Raw genomic sequence first — 27,126 nt, 5'->3', positions numbered from 1 at the left:
CTCTCTAAGATCTATGATCACATCTTTGGGAAGGAGACTTTTGAAAATTTGGCACATCATGCATCGTGATGGTGGAGGAGAGGATGTTGTTGAAGCAAGTGAAGCACATAGCTATGTATGACTGTATTCATTACCCAACTGGAGATTCCCGGAAGACTGCACCACGCATCTGTATAACGGACCAAAGGGCACAGGTGTCCAAATGATACCCACACCTGGGGTGGTCGATCAGCATAACCATGTCAGTTAAAGCTGTAATTTCACTGTTTGTCAGAGCACAAATAAGGAGAAGAAACAACCCTCTTGCTGTTTAGGGGTGCAATTCCAAATGATGAAGCAATGAGTCTGGAAACATTTCCAGAAGACAAGATATGTAAATTGGACCCTGTGCTCTGGTTTATATGCTAGAGCAGTGTTTCTCAAACTGGGATACGCCTACCCCTGGGGGTACGTGAGGTGACAATGGGGTTATGCAAATAACATTCTGAGATTTACCATGCTTTCAATTTCATCTGTCTAAAAATAACATTCAAACACAGTTCATGTATTTCTCACTGGCAAAAAAGTATTCTGTGTGCCCCGTAGTGTAGAAACACTAAAATGGTTGTGTCATAAAGGTAAGAAAAATATGCAATGAAATAACCCTATCATTTGCGATTAAAAAAATGCATCTACTCATGCGTCGTGCGCCACACAAGTATCTTTTTTTTTGTCAGCCCAGCACACTGCTAGGTGACGTAGCTTAGTGATTGCAAGTAAAATACTTTACCAGACCTTTATTTTTTTCCGCAGTTTAAAACGTAATTTGTATTTAAGGTTAGATGCATAGGGAGTTTGATTCTGATGATATAAGTTCATAAGCTTTGATGACAGGTGTCAGACATTTAGCGCCACCAAATAGTTTTCCACATTCACACGCAGTAATTTTCAATAAAAAATTTGCTTGCACGGTAGAGACCTGCTTTTACATTGTTGCATTATGTTTTTTCAGCAAATGAGCTCAACCTTGCTAACAGTGTTAAATGTGATATAAAAAAAAACACCTTGAACTGACCGCACAATTGCACAGATACTTACCCGCAATGCTCGAACTTAGCCGGAAATGCCGTACCTGCAATGATGTGCAATTTCAGGCACAGAACCTAACACTATTCTTGCATACTGCGACGTGATGAGGGTGGAGTTTAAGTTATGCAGTTATATCATATCTAGCATTCCCATCTCAAGCCATTTATTCGGTATGTATATGATTAATATAACGTAAAAATATAATATGTTTAATTTAAGGGAGTTGTTTTACAAAGATAATTGTGTTAAACAGTAATATTTTCAAATTACATTGAGCAAATTTTATCTATGCATTAGAGAGGGGGTACGCGAAAGGATGCTGGACATGCAAGGAGCTCCCATAGCATCAGCTACTGAAGCAGCATCGAAGTGAATGTCTTAAAGGGAAGGGAGTTTGTGCGAGTTCACGGTTAACTCAGAAAGCCATTCTCAGTACAATGCACCAAACTTCATAACAGGTGTTCATATTATATTAATAGTATTAATAAAAGCCTACATTTTTATTCCAAGTTATTTTTACTATGTATTGTGCACACTTATTTTATTTTACTGCTTATTATGTGTGCTGTGTGTACTTTTATTTTGGCTGAAAAAAAAGGCTGGCTGATATATTTAATGTCAAAGGGATGAATGAAAATGTCCACTGCTATCTCTTTGCACTGCTCTTACACTTTAGTTAGGAATACCATGAACACAAGCAGAGTGATACAAACAGTAAAGCATCCAAGTGCTGTTGGACTGTATGTCATCACATTTGGAATGCCTCCGTCCAATCAGATTTAAGGACCAGAACAATCTGTCAAATAAATACACATTTAATACAATGTATATATATATATATATATAGTGCTGGGTGGATTACTTGTAATGAAATACTGTTTACAAATTACATGACAAAAAAAATGAGGAAATCAGTAACGTAATTTCATGGATTACATGTTTTTGAGTAATTAATCTTTTTACTTTTGGATTACATTTTGATTACTTTTAACCTAATTATATTTTATTTAATGTCACATGCATTTGAGTAGGATTATCATTTTAAGAAAAAAGTACAAAGAGGAAGAAAATGTATTCCATTCTTTATTACAAACAAAAAGAGCTCCTTATGACATTTTTGATGTCATATGCATGGCCAAAGTCGATAAATTCATTTTAATTTCATAAAACAATAGCAGAATTATGAACATTATTGACAATCATAAAATGAGTGAAAATGATGACTATAAAATCAACAACAATGTTTTTCTAAAAACTCTGAAACGCTTTTAACCCTTCCTGCTTACTGATAGTCCATCGCCAATTCCAAAGCTGAGGTGCAAGATATTATCTTTTAAACAGCAAGAATATTTTTTTTTCTGGATATGTTTATATATATATATATATATATATATATAAACATATCCAGTTCAATTTAAGTGCATAAAACAATAGAAACATTACATGAACAAACAGTAATGAACTGGGAATCAACAGCAATGACATTGCTAAGTCAAAGCTAACAGCTCAAAACTCTGACTCACTTCCTTTTAACCCTTACTACTTAGTATTAGTCCATCACCAATTCCTGTTGTAATGTAAAAAGAGCACATGCTCAAAATGTTCATCTGTGAGACTATTGCACTTCGGCATAAGAATACGATGATAAGAAATGTATCAATAAATAATTAGCAATGTATTGCTGTTGCCTTGTTAATATGTAATCATTTCAGTTTGAACCAGGCTTTGAATCCTCTGTTGACCTCTCTCATCAACAAGGTGTTTTCATCTACAGAACTGCTGCTCACTGGATGTTTTTTGTTTTTGGCACCATTCGGTGTAAATTCTAGATCCCTTGAGATCAGCAGTTACAGAAATATTGTTGCCAGACAATTGGCTGACTAGATAATCACATGAATTAATTAGGTAGGTGTACAGATGTACCTAATTAAGTGGTCAGTGAGTGTATAAAAATATTTTTTTATATGTAAAAAACAGGATTTTACCATATAAATGAATGGTAAAAATGTATAGTATGTCTATCAAGAGAATAGGAAAAGCTATTGTTAAATTTTGCTTAAAAACAATAATCAGCCGTTCCCAAAAGTCCCTGCTTGTCCCATCAAATATATTTTATGCTAATTATTGTTTCTTCATATATATATATATATATATATATATATATATATATATATATATATATATATATAATCGGTTATGTGTGTTGGATGTTCTGTTATATTTGATGTAGTTTAGTTATTGTTTGTTATTTTACATCGCGTGAGTGACCCTGTATCTCTTGCTTGCTGTGTTCCTCATTTGTAAGTCACTTTGGATAAAATCGTCTGCTAAATGATTAAATGTAAATGCACATGTGTAATCATTGCTACTGAAAGGGCTGCTCTCGATGAGCGTAACATCCTAATGTGGCCTGCTCTTGTTACTGTGGTATTTAACAATACATTTGAACCTAAAAAGGAGTTTTCTTTTGCTCTTTTTTACAGTGTTTTGGCAGTAATTGAGTGTTAATTAAATGATTGCATGTGTTCTTAAGTAAATTAAAGCACAATAAGTAAATTGTGGTTAACTCTTGATTCATTGAAATAGGTTAGCATTTTACAATATGTTACAGCTATAGTATTTTAGTGAGATAATGTCTTGGATTGTACCTGGATTGTCTGGCATATTTTGATTTACAAATGAGTTTCTAAGGGCTTTTTGCATCTGAAATTGATATGAGATTGACGGGATGGGCCAGATATTTCCATTTGGTCACGGGAAGACAACAGAGAACAGTGGAGAAGGAGATGAAGCGAAGAGCTTGAGAGAGAAAACAGGATACAATAAATAAAAGAGTCATCTTTACAAATCAAAAAATAGAAGGTATGTTCTGTCTTTCTGGAAAACATAGTGTAATGTAACTTGCATAATTTATGTTTCAGTGCTGAATCTGAGAATATACTGTCATTTGTCTCATATGTCATGCAGAAGCACCTGTATGTCTGGCAGTGAGATGTGGATGTCCAGATGTCTGTTGGTACTCTTAGGTGAGTTAACAATAACTATGTTCATTTAGTCAAAGAAATCTTAATTCAAATGTTCTGATAACAAAGAGTGTATTGAAGCTTGGCTCCACTACATTTTTGCTGCAAATAAATAAATAAATATGAAACATAAAACATTGACATGTTTTAACCAACAGAAAACTTTTAAGATTAATAATTTGCATGAAATGGTAGCTTATCAAACAAGTCCCCCAAATGAGAAAATCATAAAGAATGACCTCATTGCCCTACTTACTAAGATATGGTTCCTTAGAACTCTCCCTGGTCTTTTTGTGATGTTCATTGATGTCTGTTTATCATTTGTCAACTTTAGGAACAGCCGTCTGTTCCATACAAGACAGCCCACCCCAGCCACAAGGTAAACACTACCACCAAACTTTCTATACTGCAGAACAAACTATACGGAGAAGGGTTGTTGGGGATGTGTATTTCTTGTTTCATGGTTAAAGCACCACATCTTTTTGTTTTAATATTATTATTTTTTACATGTATTTTTTGTTTGTTCACGTAAGGCTCCATAATATATGTTAAGATCTGCTGAAAGAAGTTTTGTTGAGTGTTAATTGTAAATTGTATAAGAATAATATAAATATTAGTAGAGCCTCTATGTGCATATGGATACATTCTGATTGATTTTTTTTTTTTTCTTAAACCTATCTAGAGAATTTGGCATTAAGAGGACAGGCTGTGCAGTCATCCACATATGAACAGATGGTAGCTGCAATAGCCATAGATGGCATTAAATTCAAGCCTTATACCCATACAGTATATGATTTTAATCCATGGTGGAGGCTGGATCTTCTGGATTCTTACTCTATTAGCCGAGTGATCATCACTAACAGAGGAGACTGCTGTCCAGAACGACTCGACGGAGCCGAAATTCTTATAGGAAACTCTCTGGAGAACAACGGCAACAACAATCCCAGGTAAAGTGATTGAGGAAAGATGTATTCAGTGACTTTTGGTCTAAGGAAAGGTGTGTGTGGGGGGGGGGAATCAAACATCAAAAGAGAGAAACTCCTCTCAAAATGCTTTTTCTTTTGTAGATGTGCTGTGTTATATAATATTACAGCAGTTGAGTCCTTTTCGGTCTCCTGTGGTGGTATGGAGGGAAGATATGTGAATGTGTTCATTCCTGGACATTCTAGGTTTCTCAGTCTGTCTGAAGTAGAGGTGTATAAAACAGGTAATTGGTCGACTCACTTACAGGCAGACTTTTGAGTATTGGCATAAAGTCTGGCACACATTTCAGCACGCTTAAAAGAAAGGGGCTCTCTGAATGACATGTAAAGCATTCAACCCATGTTTATTGATGTATTTGTGACATTAAAGGCATTTTCATGCAAAAGAAGTACAAATTCAAAGCAAAATATCCATTTGTGCCTTATTTTAAATGTTTTTTTTTTGCAAGTAATTGCCTCAAACCTAATTCTGAATATCTTTCAATGATTTGATGCCACAATCCTTGTGAAGTTTGGCAAACTATTAATTCTTCCTCAGAGGTGCTCACTGCAGCAGCCTAGTAAAGATCACTAAAGCCATCGATGCAAAATGTGATGACAATACATGGGGAATGTAAATTATACAGTCAAATGAATTCAGTTGTTACCATAAGTGTTCAGAAGCCCAAATCTAAATTCAAATTTCTCAGTCAATGAGTATAAAGAAAAAAAAAAGGCTTTATATCTTGGATGAGGATGGTCTACTCAGAGTTGACCTTTGACCTTTAATAGCACAGCCATGACTTAATGGTGCCCAGACGCATGTGATACAGAACTTTTGTGAGATAAATACTGGGGCTGTATTTTCTGTGTTGTGTGTTGTTTAACGATTCCCTGTATATGCACATGATGTTTGTTGTCTCATGATAGTGCAGCATTTGTCTTTCAAAATTGTGATATATAGAGATCATTAGTAAGACTTCCTAAAGCTCTTAATTAGTATTATAATAAACATACTCCATTTTAGCTTAGTATAGCCAAAGATATTCTACCATCATTTAGATTTGTTTACTGAAATGCAGGCGTTCGCTATTTTCATACTTGGCTTGAATTTGTTTTGATATCGATATTGATTTATATGGCTCGTGGGCTTTTTGTTTGTGCATTTTAAGGGTGACATTTATTCTTCTCAATGTATGTTAACAAATGTTTCTGTTTTTTTCTCTCTGTGTTTGTTTGACATTAATTACAGTATATTTTTTTTTTCTAGATTTTATAAGAAAAACCTTTGTTAGAATGAAATTTCTCTCCAGTGCCGATACAGCTAACCCAACAGTGAGAAACACAGTTCTTAATCAGGTAATAGATTGGAGAATTTTAATTAAGAAATATTTTAGATTTGTTGTAGTTACTTAGTGTTTTATTTTTTTTAGCAGTTTTGGTTAGACAAATCTGAGTTCACAAATCTCCACTTTAAGCCTCCTATGGTATTGAAAAAGGGCCTTTTGGTATTTGCATTCATTTTTGACCGGAAGGGTCAGATGTTTATGATGATAATGACAATTTCTTATTCCCTGATGTAAGAACAATACAATTAGTAATAATTACATGTAGTAATGGATTACATGTAATCTATATTAAGTAATCTGATTGCAAAAATCAAGTATTTGTAATTGGATTAAATAACAAAATTCATAATTGGACTACAGTTACCAATTTATAGATGACATGATTGCATATTAACAAGGCAATAGCATTAAATTGTTAATATTGATCATTTTCACATCAATATCCAGTGGCATGTCCAGACCTTTGTGAGTGGACTTGCCTATGTGGGGAATAGAGTCATTCAATATCACTTTATACCTGGCTGATACCTCAATAACTGCTATATCCATAGTTTTGTTGACATTTGGCATTTTTAGAAACTGTCATCTTTTTGCACAACTGTGTACTGGTTAGCGCTGCACTGTCTCTCACTGTGTCTATTGTCCTGTTCATTGTTAGTAATTTATTGTACTGTCCCGTACTTTTTGCACACGTTTTCATGTGCACTTTATATAGGTATGTTATTTAGTCTGTGTAGTCTCATGTGGTTCTGTGTTTGTCCTATGTTGTTTTATGTAGCACCATGGTCCTGGAGGAACATTGTCTCGTTTCACTGTGTACTGTAATAACTGTATATGGTTGAACGACAATAAAAAAACACTTGACTTGACAAGGGTGGCATGAAGCATATCTCTACATTAATAATAATAAATATAGCTGCAAGCAGCAATTACCAGTGCCAAGCACATGAATGGCAAAAAAAGGAGTAAAAAAATTACATTTTTGTGAAGATTTTAGGCAAAGTGCTCGAAAAGCAATGAACAGAATCACTTGTAATGTAATATACATTGTTCTTGGCATCAGCCAAAGAGTCTATCAATGATAGTAGACTAAAATTATAAAAATGTGAAACATCATTATGATTTGATTACAAAATAAGTCTTGATGCAGCAAGATACAACTTATCATATATAATTTATGCCGCCATTTCAGCTTGCCATGCTTTGATGGACAGGGTGCCGTTGGGGAGACATCCTCTACTCGCACGCTTCATGGAGCTATGTGACTGAGGCCTCCTGCAAGGACCAGGACCCCTTCATGGGACTTAGCAATAGTCCTTGAGGGTCTGGTTGAGACCCCCTTCGAACCTCTAGATTCAGCGTCTTCTGACTCTCAAGATGTTTTTTCTAATGGCGAGTACCTCTCTAAAGAGAATTGGGAATCTACAGGCTCTGTCTCTCTTGCCAGCCTGCTTAGATTTTGCCCCAGGAATGGCTAAAGCAATTTTGCACCATCATCCTGACTACCTGCCTAAGGTGCCGTTTACAACGCTGGAACAGGAAAGACTTCACAGACTTTGTCCAGTCCGTGCCCTTCAGAGTTATGTCCACCGCACTAGCCAGTGGCGTAAGTCAGGCCAACTATTCGTTTGCCATGGGGTCCGCAACAGGGGGGGCCGCACCAAGCAGACTATGTCGCATTGGGTGAGGGACGCTATTGCCCTGGCCTACGAGGCACGCGGTCAAGCTTCGCCAGTAGGTATCAGGGCTCACTCTACCAGAGGGGTCGCCTCCTCTAAAGCTGTGGCTAGAGGTGTCCCTCTGCAGCATGTTTGTGATGTGGCAGGCTGGTCCTCTCCGCACACATTCATTAGATTTTATAGTTTGGATGTTCATGCCACTCCGGGCTTTTATGTCCTTGAGTCGACATCACAAGCTCATGTCTGAGACCTCTCGCTCTTGTGAGCACACTACACAACCGTAAGGGGCCCGGACATCCACAGTGCGGCGGTGTGGGTATTCTCGTTCCCAAAGCGCTAATTCAGAGCAGCATCATAAGTGTAGCTTTTTGAAAGGGAATGTCTCTGGTTACTTGACTGTAACCCTTGTTCCCTGATAAAAGCAGATGATAAATGCTGCGCTTCATTGCCGCACTGGGACTCCCCAGGACTGCTCTTCAGACAAAATACCTGACGATGCACCTGTAACGCATCTATTTATAGCCCTGCTACAGGTGCATCCAATAATGTCTCTGGCAGAGGCTATAAATACCGGTCAATTTTCATTTACGTGTTACACACATATTCACAGCTGGTCACACCTAAAGCTGTTCCCAAAACGGTAATTCAGCGCAGTATCTCGTTCCGCTTTTATCAGGCAACAAGGGTTACAGTCAAGTTATTTTGCAAGTTTTTGCATGTTCTTGTTGAATTTGTTGAAGCGGCATTCAAAAACTGTTTGGTCTATCAAAATTATTTTAATAAATTTTTGTCCTGATTGTCTCCAGATGATGCACGCCAATTTTTATGCAAATCGGCCTTGGACAAATTCGAAAAAGTATGTTTTTCTGAAAATTCTAAATGGTGTAAAATCTAGTCGGAAATTGAAACCATGGTATGTTTCAACTCAGGAATCAAGGGAAATAATTATTTTGTCTCTAGAACCATAAACAATAATAATAATAAAAAGAACACTAACAAACACAATAGCTGCCTAAGTCATTTTTATTTGTATAGTGCTTTTCATAACACACATCCTTTCAAAGCAGCTTTACAGAAAATCATGTATTAACAAAAAATGAAAGTGTAATATTTATAATCTTAGAGTCGTCATTGTGTAGTTTGATTAAATATGAGTGTAAATTATGTATAGAAATTAATTTAAAAATAGTTGTATTTATAACCCCAGTGAGCAAGCTGAAGGCGACTGTGGCAAGGAACACAAAACTCCATAAGATGTTGGTTAATGGAGAAAACTAACCTTGGGAGAAACCAGACTCACTGTGGGTTCCAGTTCCCCTCTGACTAAACGGTATTAATATAATGCCAATATTAGTTATTTGTGTGTAGTGCAAGTCATGGTTTATAATTAGAAAATGTAAGTGCTAATGGTCAGTGATTAAACATAGATTTTGTATGAACTGTAAGATTAATGACTAATGTCTTTGAAGTCTATCCTGGATTAACTGCAGAAGTTCACATAGATGCAATTGTACTTGTTAGTTGGCTGATGAAGTGTTTTGTTGGCAATTAATTGATGGTCTATGTATTTCATTTCAAGAGTGTAGTCCATCATTAGACAATGGTGATGCAGGCAGAGATCAGTGAGGCGCATCACAGTTCAACCGGCCGGTCATTTTGGTGATGTCCATCCTTTTGAAGTCCAAGGTTCAGGCAGTGGCATATGAAGTATCCGATGAGAAGAAACTGTTCTTGTGGCGTGAGGTTTTTGTCTTTGGCAGGTTGAATTTCTTCAGCTGCTGCAGGAAGTACATTCTCTGTTGTGCTTTCTTGATGAGGGAGCTGATGTTCAGCTCCCACTTGAGGTCCTGGGAGATTATAGTTCCCAGGAAGCGGAAAGACTCCACAGTGTCGAGCTCATTGACTTCCTGTGGAGTCAAGGTGCTGGAGGATGTAGTGGAGGGCCAAGTTGACTGCATCGTCTACAGACCTGTTGGCTCTGTATGCAAACTGCAGGGGGTCCAGGAGGGGGTCAGTGATGTCTTTGAGGTGTGAAAGCACAAGGCCCTCAAAGGACTTCATAACCACAGAGGTCAGGGCGACGGGTCTGAAGTCGTTAAGTCCTGTGGTCCTTGACTTCTTGGGAACAGGGATGATAGTTGAGGATTTGAAGCAGGCTGGCACGTGACATGTCTCCAGTGAGGTGTTGAAAATGTCTGTGAACATTGAAGACAGCTGATCAGCACAGTGCTTCAAGCTGCATCCGAGACATGAGAGACAGCATCCGGTCCAGCAGCTTTCCGGGGGTTCTGTCTCCTGAAGAGTTTGTTGACGTCCCTCTCATGGATGGAAAGAGTCGTCACTGAGGTGGGTGGGGGTGGAGGTGATGCACTGTAGCTGGAGCTGTTGGATGGTGTCGTGGGGGATGGTTTCAGGATTGTCCAATGGGCAATCAACCAATGGGCATTGGTTTATTTTTCACCTTTAAGGCCCCTGCTGAGGTGGGGAGGTGGAGGTGATGGAAGGTGGAGGTGATGGAAGGTGTCGTGGGGGATGGTTTCAGGATTGTCCAATGGGCAATCAACCAATGGGCATTGGTTTATTTTTCACCTTTAAGGCCCCTGCTGAGGTGGGGGAGGTGGAGGTGATGCACTGTAGCTGGAGCTGTTGGAAGGTGTCGTGGGGGTTGGTTTCAGGATTGTCCCTTTGTCTTTCAAAGCGGCAGTACAACTCCGTTCAGGTCGTTGGCTAGGCGTCGGTCGTTGATGGCCTGGGGGGGCTATAGGCTTGTAGTTGATGATCTGCCTGAGCCCTTTCCAGACAGATGCAGGGTCATTGGCTGAGAGCTGGTGTTGGAGCTTCTCAGAGTACCGTCATTTAACCTCTTTCACCGCCTTGCTAAACTTGTACTTCGCCTCTTTAAATCTGTCTTTGTCCCTCCTCCTGAAGGCCTCTTCATTATCAAACCTTAACCTTTTGAGTTTGGCTGTAAACCAGGGTTTGTCATTGTTGTAACTCTCCTTGGTGCATGATGGAACACAGCAGTCCTCACAGAAGCTGATATATGACATCACAGCCTCTGTGTACTCATCCAGACTGTTTGTAGCAGTCCTGAACACGTCCCAGTCAGTAGAGTCAAAACACATCTGGAGATCCTCCACAGCCTCACTGGTCCACTTCATTGATGTCCTCACTTCAGGTTTGCAGAGCTTTAGTTTCTGCCTGTATGCAGGAATCAGGTGGCCCATGACGTGGTCAGAGTGTCCCAGTGCAGCACGGGGGACGGCATGATTAGCATTCCTGACTGTGGTGTAACAGTGATCCAGAATGCTCTCCTCTCTGGTCGGGCATTTAATAAACTGTCTGAATTTAGGGAGTTCATGAGTGAGGTTTCCTTTGTTAAAGTCACCAAGGACAATAACTAAAGAGTCCCTGTTGGTCCGCTCCACACACAGTATCTGGTCGGCGAGCATGTGCTGTGCGACCTGCACGTTGGCCCGCGGCGGGATGTAAACACTGACCAGAATGAATGAAGCAAACTCACGGGGGAAATAAAAAGGCTTACAGTTATGAAGAAAGATTCCAGGTCAGGAGAACAGTGCTGCTGGATCACTGTCACATCGTTGCACCAACCGCTGTTGATGTAAAAACAGATTCCTCCACCTTTAGCTTTGCCGGAAAGTCCCAAAGTTCATCCTCTGAGGTCCATCGTAATAATCTGAAGTGATGTCTGGCTTACACCGGCTGTAGTTTTAATAGCTGAATGTTACTTAGCTAAATAATGGATTAACTGTTATTAAATGTTAATATTTCAAAACACCGAATACTCCAAATTATTATTTTATTTTATTATTTATTTTATTATTACAATTAGTATTTTTTTTTTGTGGACACTGCTAATATGAACATGATAGTTTTGTGGGGTTTTGGAGTTGGAGATATGACGTTACCATGATGTGACGTAATACTATCAAGTAGTCTATTGTTTTATTTTCAGACAATAATGAAGATACTGAAGATATTGCTTAAAAGAGCACCTATTATGGTTTTTAAACGTGCCTGGTTTTGTTTTTTGAAGCTCTCATACAATAGATTTACATGCATTCAAGGTCAATAATCACTTTAATTTGCTCATAATTTAAATTGCAGCATTACCTTTTTTCCCCAGTGTCAAAAAAGACATTCTAGCGTTCATTCTAAACTCCTCCTTTCAGAGAGTCTACTCTGCTCTGATTGGTCAGATATCCCTGTCTGTTGTGATTGGTCTTCCGCTTAGTGTAGTGTTTGAGGGCAGGTCAAAGCTGTTCACAAGCAGCCAATGAAGACAATATATTTTTTGACTCCACAACATAAGAGCTTAAAACAAGCAAATAAAATAGTATGGGATTTTGCAGGTGGAAATTGGTTTAAACAAATAAATTGGACAACACAATTGGCTATTTTACAACAAAATCACACATTTAAACCAGCATCTAAGCATAAACAACATAAAACTGACAATAAACCAAAGTAACTGATATGAAGACAAAGATATAAAAAATATAAACTCCTAAAATAAACTTTACAACCTTGTACAAGAACAAAAACAAAAAACTAAATGGGCAAATTTCCACTTTACAACTCCACCCCATGCCCCCCATCTGGACACACCCATGTCAATATCATCGTATTCTTATGCAGAAGTGCAATAGTCTCACAGATGAACATTTTGAGTGTGTGCTCTTTTTACATTACAACAGTAAGATATGCACCTCAGATAAGGTGTTGGTCCATTATGCTGACTTTCATTATAATGAAAACGCTGAACTATAAAGCAACATTGCATTGAAACACCTCAGTTACAGAATGTCGATAAATTAGAAGGTATAATTTACAATCAACTTCAGGCCAAAATATACAGAGATTTTATAATATAGACCTATCTATCTACATAACTATAAAACAAGATAAAATAATGTTTACATGGAGGATGTGGATCTTTTGTAATGAATTCTAACTGCATCCCATCAAAATGCCTCAGAACATGAAACAAACCCACAAAATATCAAAGTTATTGCATCAACAGCCAAACAAATGATAGTGATCCTCCAGTGGTTGCTATTGTCTGTTACTATTACAGAAAGCACTTAGAACTTATCATTTGCAATAACTTTGAAAAGAAACCATGTAAACCAGTAAACAGTTGTATATTTATTTTAGCTCCGGTCGGTTCTGGCATCCAGAGGGCTCTCTGATGTCAAACTGTCCTGGACACAACTCCCACAGCCACTGAAACAGGCAGCAGAGCAGGGTAAGTATCTTTACAACTTCAAAGGCCTCAGTATATGTATATATATATATTATTTACAATTATTATTCTTATTTTATTTTTTACAGGTACATGTGTTGAAAAATATGTCACCTGAATAAACAAATTGTCTTTGAAGGGAAAATATTATTTATATAATTTTATTTGGAATATTATTATAATAAATATTAGTTTAGCTATGTATTTAGTAGTTTCTTGGTTTCTAGTAATTAACAAATTTTCTGTAATTATTCCATCAACTATGCCTGTATTATAATTATAACTAGATATATTTGTGCAACATACCTGTGGAGGCTAAAGAGTAGAAAAGCACTGAAGAGAAACTTTTTGACTTCTTGGACAAGCAACCACACATGGTGATTCACTTGTAGCCCCAATGACATTGTATGTAATTAGCCTCACATATGTGGAATTTGACATTGTCAGAGGTGGGTAGAGTAGCCATAAACTGAACTCAATTAGAAGTAAAAGAACTAACATAAATAATTACTTGAGTAAGAGTAAGAAAGTATCCAATAAAAAGAGTACTCAAGAAGTAACTTGAGAAGTTACTCAATGGAGTCTTATGGATTACTTTTATGCAGACTTATTTTAATTTTTTTTAGCTTTAAAATGTTGTCACCATTCAGTTGCATTATATGGACCAAAAGAGCTGAGAAATTCTTCTAAAAATATTAATTTGTGTTCTGCAGAAGAAAGAAAGTCATACACATCTGACATGGCATGAAGGTGATTAAATGAAGAGAAATGTTTTATTTTTGGGTGAACTATCTCTTTAAGGGCTCTTGTCAGATCTGGATGAATTTGTCTATAAGAAGAGAGTTTTGAAAAACTTTCTAGTAATTATTACATTGAAAATGTGAAAATGTCCCCCCACAGGGACATTATATATAATGCTGAAATATAATCCAAAGCAAGATCGTGTTTTATTTATGCCTACTTTTGCCATTTCATAGCTTTTAAAATCCTGCATTGATTCAGTGTAGTTACAGTTTTTAGTGTCACAAGTATTTAGGTCATTAGTTCTGTACAGCAGTACCGCCGCTCTCTAAATGCAGATTACACAGCCTGGGTAGGGCACAAACCCTGGACATGCAACACTCGCTGTGTCTGAAACCACCCCTATCCACTATATATCCATTATGCCTTTTTTACACTGTGCATGTTGTTTATAAATGTCAATCGTGATTTATGCTGCAAACCCATTTTCCCTACGGGGACAAATAAACTAACTATAGTGCACTTTTTGGGGTGTCTGCCATTTTGTAGAAGTGTCTGAATTCTGAGTGAGCCACTCGTCCCCTACTTTTGTTCACTCATTCTTACCCACAATGCACTCTAATTTCGATTGTACATTCACCATACACTCGACGACGGTTAATTGCCCATAATCCACCGGAAGCTGGGAGTTTACTACTTCCTTCACTCCTGCAATGTTTTTTATTTCATACAAATTAGTTTATAACATATAGAGAGGCAAAACATGCAGACACATTTTAAAATGTACTCTTTATTTATATTTATACAGAATTTTGCCATTAAGCTGAAGAATTCTTATTTACTAAATAATTCACTGAGGTGATGTTATTTTAATTCAGGAGACTGCACATAGTGGAAATGATAATTCTGTGGATTATTTAAATATTCGGTTATAACATGTAGGTTATGATAATTTGGTCGGATGCTACCCATCTTGTATTGGAGTTTATAGATACTAAAGTGTAACAAATAAATACAATAATGTACTATAATTTGATAAAATGTGTTTACCCTTTATATAACATGATATTAAAATGACAAACAGAATGAAGATTTGTTGTATTAATATATTACTCTTTATATAACATGATATTAAAATGACAAACAGAATGAAGATTTGTTGTATTAATATATTATTTAATAAGAATAACAAGTAAGGCCCAAGTATTTTAAAAGTTCATATGTGACGTTGTTTCTCCGAAAGCCTCAGAGCTCTGACAATCGGTGTATACATCAGCATCCGAATTCACTCTCTCATTTTGTTCACTCACTGCTGAGATATAGTGCACTCACTGCCACTCACTATATAGGAAAAAGTGAATGAGTGAACGACTGCAGACACAGCCACTCTCTTCGCCATTCAATCACCTCACACCCGCTGTGCACGCACAGAAATGCTGTCTGTTCACGCTCCAGTTGTCAATCACATGTTTGGCAGAGCAAAAGGCATTTACACTTAACTTGGATGTTTACATGGAATTATACAATTACATTTACATTTATGCATTTTATCCAAAGCGACGTACAGAGCCCTTATTACAGGCACAATCCCCCCGGAGCCACCTGGAGCTAAGTGCCTTGCTCAAGGACACAATGGTGGTGGCCATGGGGTTCGAACCAGTGACCTTCTGATTAACAGTTATGTGCTTTAGCTCACTACGCCACCACCACTCTACACATTTAATCAGCCCGAAGTAGCTGCAATAGTTTCCAGTATCCCTCGTAGGGTAAATGCTTAAATACTGCTCATGACATGCAGAACGCGGGACAAAGCACACTGATTTAAAAATGTACCTAAAAACTGATGTCATAAGAGCCCATATTTACAAAATCATCCTGAAAATGACCATCACATTACACAGAAAAGCCTGTTATCATTAGAGCCAAAACTTACCTCAGCGTGCTGCCTTAAGTTGAAGCTGCAATTTTAATCTTGAAATATCCGTTTGACTTTGTGTTAAATGAAGGCATTGCATGACGAAACTATTTTTTTTGTACTGTGTGGAGCGAAGAAAGTGTTTCACTTTGTTTGAAGAGCATGATGCTGCAGCAGTGATGAACTCGGCTTGAGTGAAAGTCTGTGACAGCGTGTGCATCTGTGTGAACTTCCGCTGTCGTAAAAGTCCCATTCATTAATCTCTCAATAAATGACACATTAATTAAAATTAAACCCAGAAATGTACCGACAGGAACACCACCCATTGTAAAGAAGTAAAAGTAAATTTTTTCATAAAAAATTTACTTGAGTGAGAGTAAAAAGTACCCACTTTTATACCTACTCTAAAAGTAAAATTTTTCCCAAACAGTTACTCAAGTAAATGTAACAGAGTAAATGTAGTGCCTTACAACCCACCTCTGGGCATTGTCAAAATAAAGTGAACCTGCATATTTGCATTCATAATGCATGCAAAAAGTAAACTTCTCTGTGGACTTAAAGTGCCCTCAAGGCAACTATGAATCTGAGTGGACGTGTGGAGTCCCACAAGGCTCAAATATTGCACTGCTCCTGTTCAGCCTATATATGCTACCCCTAGGCAAAATTATGAAAAAGAAACAAATTGCGTACCATAGCTGCTGCTGCTTCTTATTGTGTTAATCAGCAAAGTAATCAATATAAAGTCCATCCATAGGTTCACGCCGTTCTTCCCAACATCATTATATACTGCTACGTCAGTCAAGTGGCATGGTGAGTCCAGCAGAGGGCATGTCCAGAGGTGGTCCATCGTTTGTTAGTCTACATTTCCGGTTGCTGCCAGCACACTGCACGAGTGTTTGTAGCTTGCTAGCCTGTGTAACATTGCTTATTCTGATACGTTCATCATTTTATTATTTGCCATTTTGCTACGGGCTTCAAGTTTTTCCGCTTTTCTATTGTTTCAACTGTATGCATTTTATCGCGCGCACCAATTTTCTCTCCTTTTTTTTCTACTTTTACCACTTGTTTACATCTCGACTGCATGTATTTGTTTTCTCCACTGTGTTTTACACGGATTATTGCATCAATCTCAAACATCTACTTATCAGGAACCACATCGATCTCAAACCCTCGCTGCTCAAGAACAAACATAACAACAACAAACAATTGCGGTAAGTCATGGCATCTGCTCATATTATTTCTTCCTGCATTGCATGCCACATGTTTACTATAGCTTAGAAGAAGCAGTGAGGGGTTTACATGTGATAAATGTAAAAAAGTAATAAGTCAGGATGATGGAGAAGGTTAATGAGTTAGAGACACACATCCGAAGGCTAGTGGAGGTCAGTAAGAAAGAGAAGCTGATTGAAGCAGGGTGTTTGGATGACGTCTTTGCAGCATACTCGCTCAGGAAAGCGACACCGCTTTCCAGTTCCTGTTAGGGTTTTGTTAGATAATTTTGTCATCCAATGTATTTAATTTATTTTGTTGATCTGCAATCCCTGTCTCGATACGGCTCAGCTGAGGGAAGAAAGAAATGACACAGACACCCAATGGTATCAAAACCTTCTTCCAAGTTTATTGCTCAGCATTCTGTTATATGGTCCAGAAAAAACACATTCCACTGGACCCTCACCAATGAAATAGATCTTTACCTTATATGGGGGTGACATACATGTTTGAGCTACGTGTGAAACGTGAGAGTAGAGACAAGAAACACATTCCTAAAGAACACATCCTTTGAACAAGGAGCAGCTTTGCTTTGTGATGACACAGCAAGCTACATCACCCAGAGAAATTGTTGAGAAGCATTAATTATTTCACAGGTTTCCAATCGATTCTCCCCACTCAGTGATGCACCCAATAAGAATCATGTTGAAAGAGCCTTAATAATTGGTGATTCTATTGTAAGGAATGTGAAAATAGACACTAACAACTACTAAAATCTCACTAAATCATTTAGAAAAAAATGTATTATGGTCAGATTTGAAAAAAAAATAAATAATAATATGTATATATATACACTCACCTAAAGGATTATTAGGAACACCTGTTCAATTTCTCATTAATGCAATTATCTAATCAACCAATCACATGGCAGTTGCTTCAATGCATTTAGGGGTGTGGTCCTGGTCAAGACAATCTCCTGAACTCCAAACTGAATGTCAGAATGGGAAAGAAAGGTGATTTAAGCAATTTTGAGCGTGGCATGGTTGTTGGTGCCAGACGGGCCGGTCTGAGTATTTCACAATCTGCTCAGTTACTGGGATTTTCAAGCACAACCATTTCTAGGGTTTACAAAGAATGGTGTGAAACAACATCCAGTATGCAGCAGTCCTGTGGGCGAAAATGCCTTGTTGATGCTAGAGGTCAGAGGAGAATGGGCCGACTGATTCAAGCTGATAGAAGAGCAACTTTGCCTGAAATAACCACTCGTTACAACCGAGGTATGCAGCAAAGCATTTGTGAAGCCACAACATGCACAACCTTGAGGCGGATGGGCTACAACAGCAGAAGACCCCACCAGGTACCACTCATCTCCACTACAAATAGGAAAAAGAGGCTACAATTTGCAAGAGCTCACCAAAATTGGACAGTTGAAGACTGGAAAAATGTTGCCTGGTCTGATGAGTCTCGATTTCTGTTGAGACATTCAGATGGTAGAGTCAGAATTTGGTGTAAACAGAATGAGAACATGGATCCATCATGCCTTGTTACCACTGTGCAGGCTGGTGGTGGTGGTGTAATGTGTGGGGGATGTTTTCTTGGCACACTTTAGGCCCCTTAGTGCCAATTGGGCATCGTTTAAATGCCATGTCCATCCCTTTATGGCCACCATGTACTGTAAAGGTGTGGGTTTTTAATTTTAATTGTTCAAGTTGGGCGCCAGACAGTTTAGTAACTGACAAACATTTTTATATTTTCTGCTAACCATCCCTTGTGAAAAAGAAATCGAAATGTCCATTTTCATCTTATAGCAATAAACTTTATAGGTTTTTTTCTTAGTGTCCAGAAACACACCTTCAAAACAAGCAAAACAAAATAATAATTGACAAATGAAATAGCCTACTGGCGCGTCTGCGCACCGGCCGTCAAGGTTCAGCAATAGGCTTTTGTTAAAAAACATAACAATAACAGAAATCAAAAACTTTCCAAAACATGGGTAAATATCTAATGAAAACGAAATTTGTTCAAACACCGTTAATGGGTATCGGTTTGGAGTGATAGAAATTGTTCTTTCGATGAGGGTGTGGGCCGTTTGCTATTGTTCAAAATTTTATTGAGACCAGTAACCGGGAGGGCACGGGAAGGCAAATGGTTTCTTTACCTCTGGGATAGGTGATCTCAGGTTGTCGAAGTGAAAGAACCAACACTCACAGATTTTCAACTTCACTGTCAAAATCCTCTTTGGCTTTGGTTTCTTACGGGCGAAACCAGATGTGTCCCTTCCCATCTTTACAATGCAGAAAATGCAGAAATGCACTTCAACTTCCTCAGACGCTAATCCCAACTTCCCGACCGGCCCCTCCTTCCGCTTCTCTACTTCCTCTTTTCATTTCCTCTCAATCACCCACGACCCCACCTCTTTTGTTACTATATTTAAGTTTTCGTTTGTACGAAATAAATATTATGAAGTTGTGTAGACTTATTCTTTTGTGTCATTTAATATGATTATTAATTAAATATTATTTGGCACTGTAGCATCACTACATCCTCTCCCCATTGGAAAGTCAACCATTGGTTGTCCTACTCTTAGAATCCTAAGAATTCTTCTTCATCTGAAGAGTCCTGAAAGATTTTCAGAAGTTTTTGTTTTTCCTGTTTTTCCACCTCTTCAGCTGTAGGATAACAAGGTTTCAGGTTACAAACATGTACATTCTTTACATCTTCGCCAGTGCTTTCCAAGACAACTTGATAATTTAGCACCCCAGCCGACGGTTGATCCGGTAAGGACCTCTCCATTTCTTACCCAACTTAGCAGTGAATTGATGTGGGGCACTTGACTTGGGAAAATTTCTTACCCACACCCGGTCTTGAAACTGGTAAGTCACTTCTCTTCTGTTTTTATTATAGTTTCTTAATTGTCTGAGACAGGCTTTTTTTGAACTAGCTTCTGCCTTTATTTTAAGTTGATGGAGTCTATCCATAGTTTCATAAAGTGGAGTCTCAGGCAGAACGGGGATTGTGGACTGAAGAATTCGGTCCATAGGACTATGGAGCTTCCTGCCTACTTGAAGTTCGGCCGGCGTCAGTCCCGTAGTTTCCTGAACTGCAGTGTTTAATGCGAATATGAACTCAGGAAGGTATGTATCCCACTTCTTATGATTGTCTTCAACGTACGAGGCAATCATACACTTTAAGGTACGATTAACACGTTCAGTCATATTAGTTTGGGGGTGATACGCTGTAGTAAGCTTTGGCATGACTTTCCATTGCTCACACAATTCCTGGAAAATGGACGAAACAAACTGGGAACCTCGATCCGATAGAATATAAGCTGGAACTCCCCATCTTGTAAGAACTTCTGTTCTAAGAATACGAGTAATGGTAGAAGCTGTTGCCTTCCGCATGGGGAAAATCTCAACCCGACGTGTATAATAGTCCACTACTACCATTATGTACTCATGTTGTTGCGAACTGCGTGGAAACGGGCCCATAAGGTCTACTCCCAGTAGCTCATTTGGTCTGTTCACAATAGTCTGTTGTATTTTCCCTGGAGGTTTTTTGTTGTCACTTTTCAGGACTTGACACTTCTCACAGCATTTAACAAAGTCTTTTACTTCGGACCACATCTTAGGCCAGAATGCAACATTATGAAGCCTTCTGTAGGTCTTGAAGATGCCCAAATGTCCACATAGGGGATTCTCGTGATAAGCCTGTAATATTCTGGATTTTAGTGAGGAAGGAATATAAATCCGGTAGTGATATTGGTGATTAGAAATCTGCGTTTTCCTATACACTTTGTCTTCCAGCACTGTATATTTTTCCATCATGACAGAATCTCCTTCTGCTTAAGCACGGAACACCTTTTCAATCTCAGCGTCTTGGTGTTGTTCTGCCCACACCATATCAGCAGAAAAAGGGAGATCTTCAACTTGTTCCTTTGTAGAGAACAAATTGCACCCAACCATCAAAGGTATTCGAGAGAGAGCATCTGGAACAACATTGAGCTTGCCTCTCCTGAACTCTACAATAAAATCAAATTTCTGCAATCTTAAAGCCCACCTCAGAAGACGGCTTGTGGATTTATTAGAAGTCAGAACCCACTGCAAGGCAGAATGGTCGGTGACTACTGTGAATACCTTTGGTTCTAGATAGTACTGCCATTTTTCTAAGGCCCATACCACCGCAAGGCACTCCTTTTCGGTTGCAGAGTAGTTTACTTCAGCCTTGGTCAATGTCCTGCTGGCATATGCTATAACTTGCTCAGAGTCTGCTCCTGTTTTCTGTGCAAGTACTGCTCCGAGACCAGTTCCACTTGCGTCTGTATACACAGTGAATGGAAGATCTGGTTTGGGGTGTCCTAAAACTGGGGAAGAAGTCAGATGTGATTTTAATTTATCGAATGCATTCTGACACTCAAGAGACCAGATAAAAGGTTGTCCTTTTCTTTTCAAGTTATTCAAGGGTTCAGCAATTTTGGAGAAGCCAGGAACGAACCTGTGGTACCATCCAGACATTCCTAAAAATCTTTGAACTTCCTTCAGGTTCTTAGGTACAGGATACTGTTGAATAGAACGTACCTTCTCTGGATCTGCTGCAATACCACTGGTATTTACAATGTGTCCCAAAAATTTTATCTCTTCCAGACAGAATGTGCTCTTCTTCAAGTTGATGGTTAGTCCTGCTTGCTGGAGTCTTTCGAATACCATTTGAAGATCCAAAAAATGTTGTGTCACCAAGGAAGAATAAATGATTATATCATCTAAGTACACCAGGCAACACTGACCACGTAAGTCTCCCAGAACCAACTCCATTAACCTCTGGAATGTGGCTGGTGCATTTTTAAGCCCAAAAGGCATCACATTAAAAGGCCTGAGTGAGTTATGAAAGCAGTCATAAGCTTACTGTCAGGTGCCATCTCCACTTGCCAGTATCCACTGTTTAAATCGATAGTGGAAAAAATGGTTGAACCAGAGAGGGACTCCAGAATCTCTATGATGGACGGAAGAGGGTAAGCATCACTTTCTGTAAGTAAATTGATTTTCCTATAATCCACACAAAATCTTTGTCCACCATCTTTTTTAGGTACCAGCACCAACGGGGAGGACCACCCAGACCACGAGGGTTCGATGATGCCTACAGACAACATCTCTTCAAGTTGTTGTTTTACTATGGTCTGTTTTACAGAAGACATGCGGTAAGGTTTTTGTTTTATAGGAATTTGGGCAGTTGTATATATGTGATGTTGTAAGACATTGGTTCTACCAACGTCATGGGTACACACATTAGGACTTGCTTGTAGGATATCATACAACTGTTTTTTTTCATATGTTTGCAGATTGGCAGAAGATACAGCCTGGTTTATGTAGTCTTGAACATCGAGACGATCCATCTTCAGCTGAAAACCCGGGGGAGGTATAGAACTGATGAGGCCAAGTTGTTGTTTTGGGGAACCAAGGCCTTTGTTGTTCCTTAGTTCCTGGGTTTTCCAGCCAGACACTGAGGCACTGCCAGGTTGAAAAGGATAAGTAACTAAAGGTGTCTGTTTGAAAGCATACACTTGGTCAGCGACATTTATTTGGAGCTGGCTATGGTAAATAAAGTCAAGTCCCAACACAATTCCATAGGCCAGAGATGTAGAAGGAAGCACAGCCACCGACGAGTTTACCACATTACCCTGTATTTCGATGTCCACAACAGTCCATCCTAGAGGTGACTCCGCTTCTCCATTGGCGAGATACAAGGGACCATGGCACCAAGGCTTGAGGTTTTCGTTTGAGCCATTCAATTCAGCCCAGAGATTTTCATGCATCAATGTATAGCTGGCTCCGGTGTCCATGATAGCCTTGCCATACCAATTCTTAATATGTATGGGCACAACTAGCTGTTGTGGAATGACTTTTGGATTCAAAGGAGAGGGTTGTTTCATAGTTGGCAAGGAATCTCTAGACTGGAAGGTATCAACCTTAAAAGACTGTTTAGAAGTCACAGTTGATGCAGTGGAGCTATTTGGGTATCTACTGGTTTTAGACTTAGCTGATTTCTGTTGGTTATATTGACTACTCCTTTGAGTGAACGGAGAAGAATTGTACTGAGGGCATGAACCAGGGGATTGTGTACCTCTGCAACGCCAACACAATGGGGTTTTATCTTCCTGAGGTACGTTAAGAGGAAGATGCCATTCCTTCTGTATGGGACCTGTTCGTTTTATAGAAATGTTACGCTCCTCATACACAAGTTGTAATTCATGGTCCCTTTCCATCTGAAGTCCCAGACGCACGAGCTCATCCACGTCCTCCACTCTTCCACGGAGTTGACTGGCCAGATATGGTTTTATATGTTTCAATATAAGCTTAACAATGTCCTTTTCAGTGAGGTCCGGATTCCACCTTGAACAGAGAGCTCGGTAAGAATATGCAAAGTCTCTGATAGTTTTACGTTCACCCTGTTTTTTAGTTCTGACACGTTCCGCAAGTTCGTCCTCATAGTCTTCGTCTAAGAAAGCGGTTAAAAAGGAAGCTTTGAACTCCGCCCAAGATGCAATTTTGGAATGTGTCGTTTCCCACCAATCTCGAGCAGTGCCATGAAGAACAGTATGAAAAGTAGCAAGAAGATCGGTGTCAGATAGTGGGTGCAAAGCAAGAAAATCTTGACACTTTGATAAGTACAAAAGTGGATCAGGATCATCTCCTGGCCTCCCATATGTAGGAAAGATTTGATTGATTATGTTTATTTCATTCATGGATATTTTCCATTAACTTACTTCATCATCCTCGTATATATAATTTATAAAACCATGATGAAAAGGAGGCAGAACGAAGAATATCTTATATTTTCTGCCCCTCCACAAATAAATTTAAAATAAAAAATAATCTCAACATATCAAAAGACTCAGCATATCAAGTCCCCGTCAATACATGCTGATAACTAATGAAACAAACTAGAAACCAAAACATCAACCTGAAACAGATTTCCAAAGCAAAAGCAAACCATGATCACAACCATCATCATCATCATCATCATCATCATCAACTTCTATAAGTGTTCATACAAATCAATTGTTTTCTCTTTAAATCTTTTTTTAAACTGAAATATATTTTTACATTGCTTTAGTTCATTTTGCAAAGAATTCCAAACTTTCACTCCCACCACTGAAGTACACATTTGTTTTGCTGTTGTCCTTGCAGTTTGATACCTAAAATGTCCCTTTCTTCTTCCTTCATTTTCTATAAGGATAAACAAGTGTTGAAGGTTTGTGGGCAATACTCTATCTTTTGCTTTAAACATAACAATAAGTGTCCGTAATTCGACCAATTCTTTAAATTTAAACAATTTAGAGCCAAAAAATAAGGCATTTGTATGCTCTCTATAATCTGTTTTAAATATAATTCGTATGACTCTCTTTTGTAATAGAAATAGTGACCTTGTATTGCTTTGATATGTGTTTCCCCACACCTCCACACAGTAGCTGATGTAGGGCAACACCAGTGCACAATACAAGGTTCGCAATGCCTTATAATCTAATACATAAAAGACTAGTTTAATGTGATCAGTTTTCGGAACAGAAGTAAGAGCAGCAGTAGCCATCAAGGGTGAAGTTTCTGGTGAGCGAGAAAAAGCTGAATGAGTTGATTGCTTTTCTTCATCTTCCATTTTACTTGTGTGAACCCCTGAGAGTGTATCAAGTTTTCCATTCATTTCATCCACTTTTGTAGACAACCTCTTTAATACTGAAGGTAACTCAGAAATATGGTTTACCAGGTCAGTGTTTTTTCCTTGTACTGTTTCCCGGGTGTCTTTTAAGTCTTGACGAACCTGAATTTGCAACTGATCCACCATAAATCCAAGTTCAGACACCAGAGAACCTTTCATTCTGTCCACTGCCTCAGACACTACTGTTTTGATTGCTTTCATTATTGTATCCATCTCACTGTCATTTTTGTTCTTAGCGGAAGTCATTACCACCTGTAGGTTTTGTAAACTTTGCTCTGTTTGTTCTGCTAGTTTATTTATCTTGGACTCTACATGAAACCTACTTCTTTGTACTTGTTTAATTAAATCATTTAGAACCTTGTCCTGTTTACCCAAATCCTGATACAGTTTATTCAGATTATCATGGACTTGCTCAGTAAGTTGGCCCCATCCTCTACCAGGGGTAGGAAGTATCCCAGGGAGTTCACGCTGAATCTCAGACTCGAGTGAGTCTCGCTCACGAATTGAGAACACACCAGGAGGTTCGTTGAGGGTTTCTAAAACAGGAGAAGAAGAACCAGTGGTTGCCATGTCCATATCTGCCGATTGTAAAAAGAAGGAAGAGGGGTCTCTAGGAATGGGGCCGGCATGTACGTTTAGATGATAATCCCTAGCGCTACACAGAGGGACATGTAATGGAGTGGAAATGTCTGGAGGTGACACCAAAGGAGATTGAAAAGAATGGTGTTTTGAATGAGTAGACATGATAAATAACAATTGTAGAGTACCAATTTTCACAATTACCACAATGATCAAAACATATACAGCTCTACAATCAATAATCTTAAATAAATGCCAGAACCATTTCATTCACCTTCAACATGAGGTTCAGTTTTTTTTATTTTTTTTTTTACTTTTTTTTTTTTTTAAATGTTCAATGTTAATTTCAGAATTTCAGATTCAAGTGAAAAGTCAAGCAATCTTTTAATGTCCATAAAGTTGGTTTCAATAGTTCAACACCCCATTGTCTTAAATCATTTGTCCGTTTAAGTTGATAGTTCAGTTAAAGTTTATTTATTGTCCATGTCGGGTCCCTGTTTGGGCGCCACTCTGTAACGGTGTGGGTTTCTAATTTTAATTGTTCAAGTTGGGCGCCAGACAGTTTAGTAACTGACAAACATTTTTATATTTTCTGCTAACCATCCCTTGTGAAAAAGAAATCGAAATGTCCATTTTCATCTTATAGCAATAAACTTTATAGTTTTTTTTCTTAGTGTCCAGAAACACATCTTCAAAACAAGCAAAACAAAATAATAATTGACAAATGAAATAGCCTTCGATGAGAGTGTGGGGCGTTTGCTATTGTTCAAAATTTTATTGAGACCAGTAACCGGGAGGGCACGGGAAGGCAAATGGTTTCTTTACCTCTGGGATAGGTGATCTCAGGTCGTCGAAGTGAAAGAACCAACACTCACAGATTTTCAACTTCACTGTCAAAATCCTCTTTGGCTTTGGTTTCTTACGGGCGACGTTCTGGTTTCAGCTCTCTCAGTTAACCCCGATTATTCCGTGCATGCGTGTCCCTTCCCATCTTTACAATGCAGAAATTCGGATCATCCACATGAACTATAATCCAACAGGGAATCTTCACGACACGCTGAAAAAACGTCCTTGATTGCACTTCAACTTCCTCAGACGCTAATCCCAACTTCCTGACCGGCCCCTCCTTCCGCTTCTCTACTTCCTCTTTTCATTTCCTCTCAATCACCCACGACCCCACCTCTTTTGTTACTATATTTAAGTTTTCGTTTGTACGAAATAAATATTATGAAGTTGTGTAGACTTATTCTTTTGTGTCATTTAATATGATTATTAATTAAATATTATTTGGCACTGTAGCATCGCTACAGTACCCATCCTCTGATGGCTACTTCCAGCAGGATAATGCACCATGTCACAAAGCTCGAATCATTTCAAATTGGTTTCTTGAACATGACAATGAGTTCACTGTACTAAAATGGCCCCCACAGTCACCAGATCTCAACCCAATAGAGCATCTTTGGGATGTGGTGGAACGGGAGCTTCATGCCCTGGATGTGCATCCCACAAATCTCCATCAACTGCAAGATGCTATCCTATCAATATGGGCCAACATTTCTAAAGAATGCTTTCAGCACCTTGTTGAATCAATGCCACTTACATACCTGCAAACTTGTCGCTTTTCGGCG

The 27,126-nt window shown here is 38.5% G+C and overlaps 1 protein-coding gene across 2 annotated transcripts; it reads left to right on the top strand.

Moving 5' to 3' along the window:
- Positions 1-3,790: 3,790 nt before the first annotated feature.
- LOC127619749 (fucolectin-1-like) lies at positions 3,791-14,500 on the top strand. 2 transcript variants are annotated; one of them, XM_052092740.1, is made up of 8 exons: positions 3,791-3,930; positions 4,036-4,094; positions 4,426-4,470; positions 4,879-5,038; positions 5,159-5,298; positions 6,324-6,412; positions 13,260-13,350; positions 13,437-14,500. In XM_052092740.1, exons 2-8 carry the CDS (start codon positions 4,046-4,048, stop codon positions 13,463-13,465), a joined length of 603 nt encoding a protein of 200 aa, XP_051948700.1. In that variant the 5' UTR covers positions 3,791-3,930; positions 4,036-4,045; the 3' UTR covers positions 13,466-14,500. The 2 variants fall into 2 exon arrangements, with proteins under 2 accessions (XP_051948700.1, XP_051948692.1); XM_052092732.1 differs by having other exon boundaries at positions 4,774-5,038.
- Positions 14,501-27,126: the final 12,626 nt, after the last annotated feature.

This window comes from Xyrauchen texanus, chromosome 2 (assembly GCF_025860055.1).
Source record: "Xyrauchen texanus isolate HMW12.3.18 chromosome 2, RBS_HiC_50CHRs, whole genome shotgun sequence".
In the NCBI taxonomy this organism is placed as follows: domain Eukaryota; kingdom Metazoa; phylum Chordata; class Actinopteri; order Cypriniformes; family Catostomidae; genus Xyrauchen; species Xyrauchen texanus.
The sequence above is the reverse complement of the archived record's forward strand: the minus strand, read 5'-3'. Positions and strand labels throughout refer to the sequence as shown.

Bases quoted from the DNA above. Each gene is read 5' to 3' on its own strand.
- LOC127619749 (XM_052092732.1), top strand. From the start codon at position 4,046: ATGTCTGGCAGTGAGATGTGGATGTCCAGATGTCTGTTGGTACTCTTA. The intron at 4,471-4,773 runs GTAAACACTACC...AAACCTATCTAG, and splicing joins CAGCCCACCCCAGCCACAAG to AGAATTTGGCATTAAGAGGA. The intron at 5,299-6,323 runs GTAATTGGTCGA...TTTTTTTTCTAG, and splicing joins AGTAGAGGTGTATAAAACAG to ATTTTATAAGAAAAACCTTT.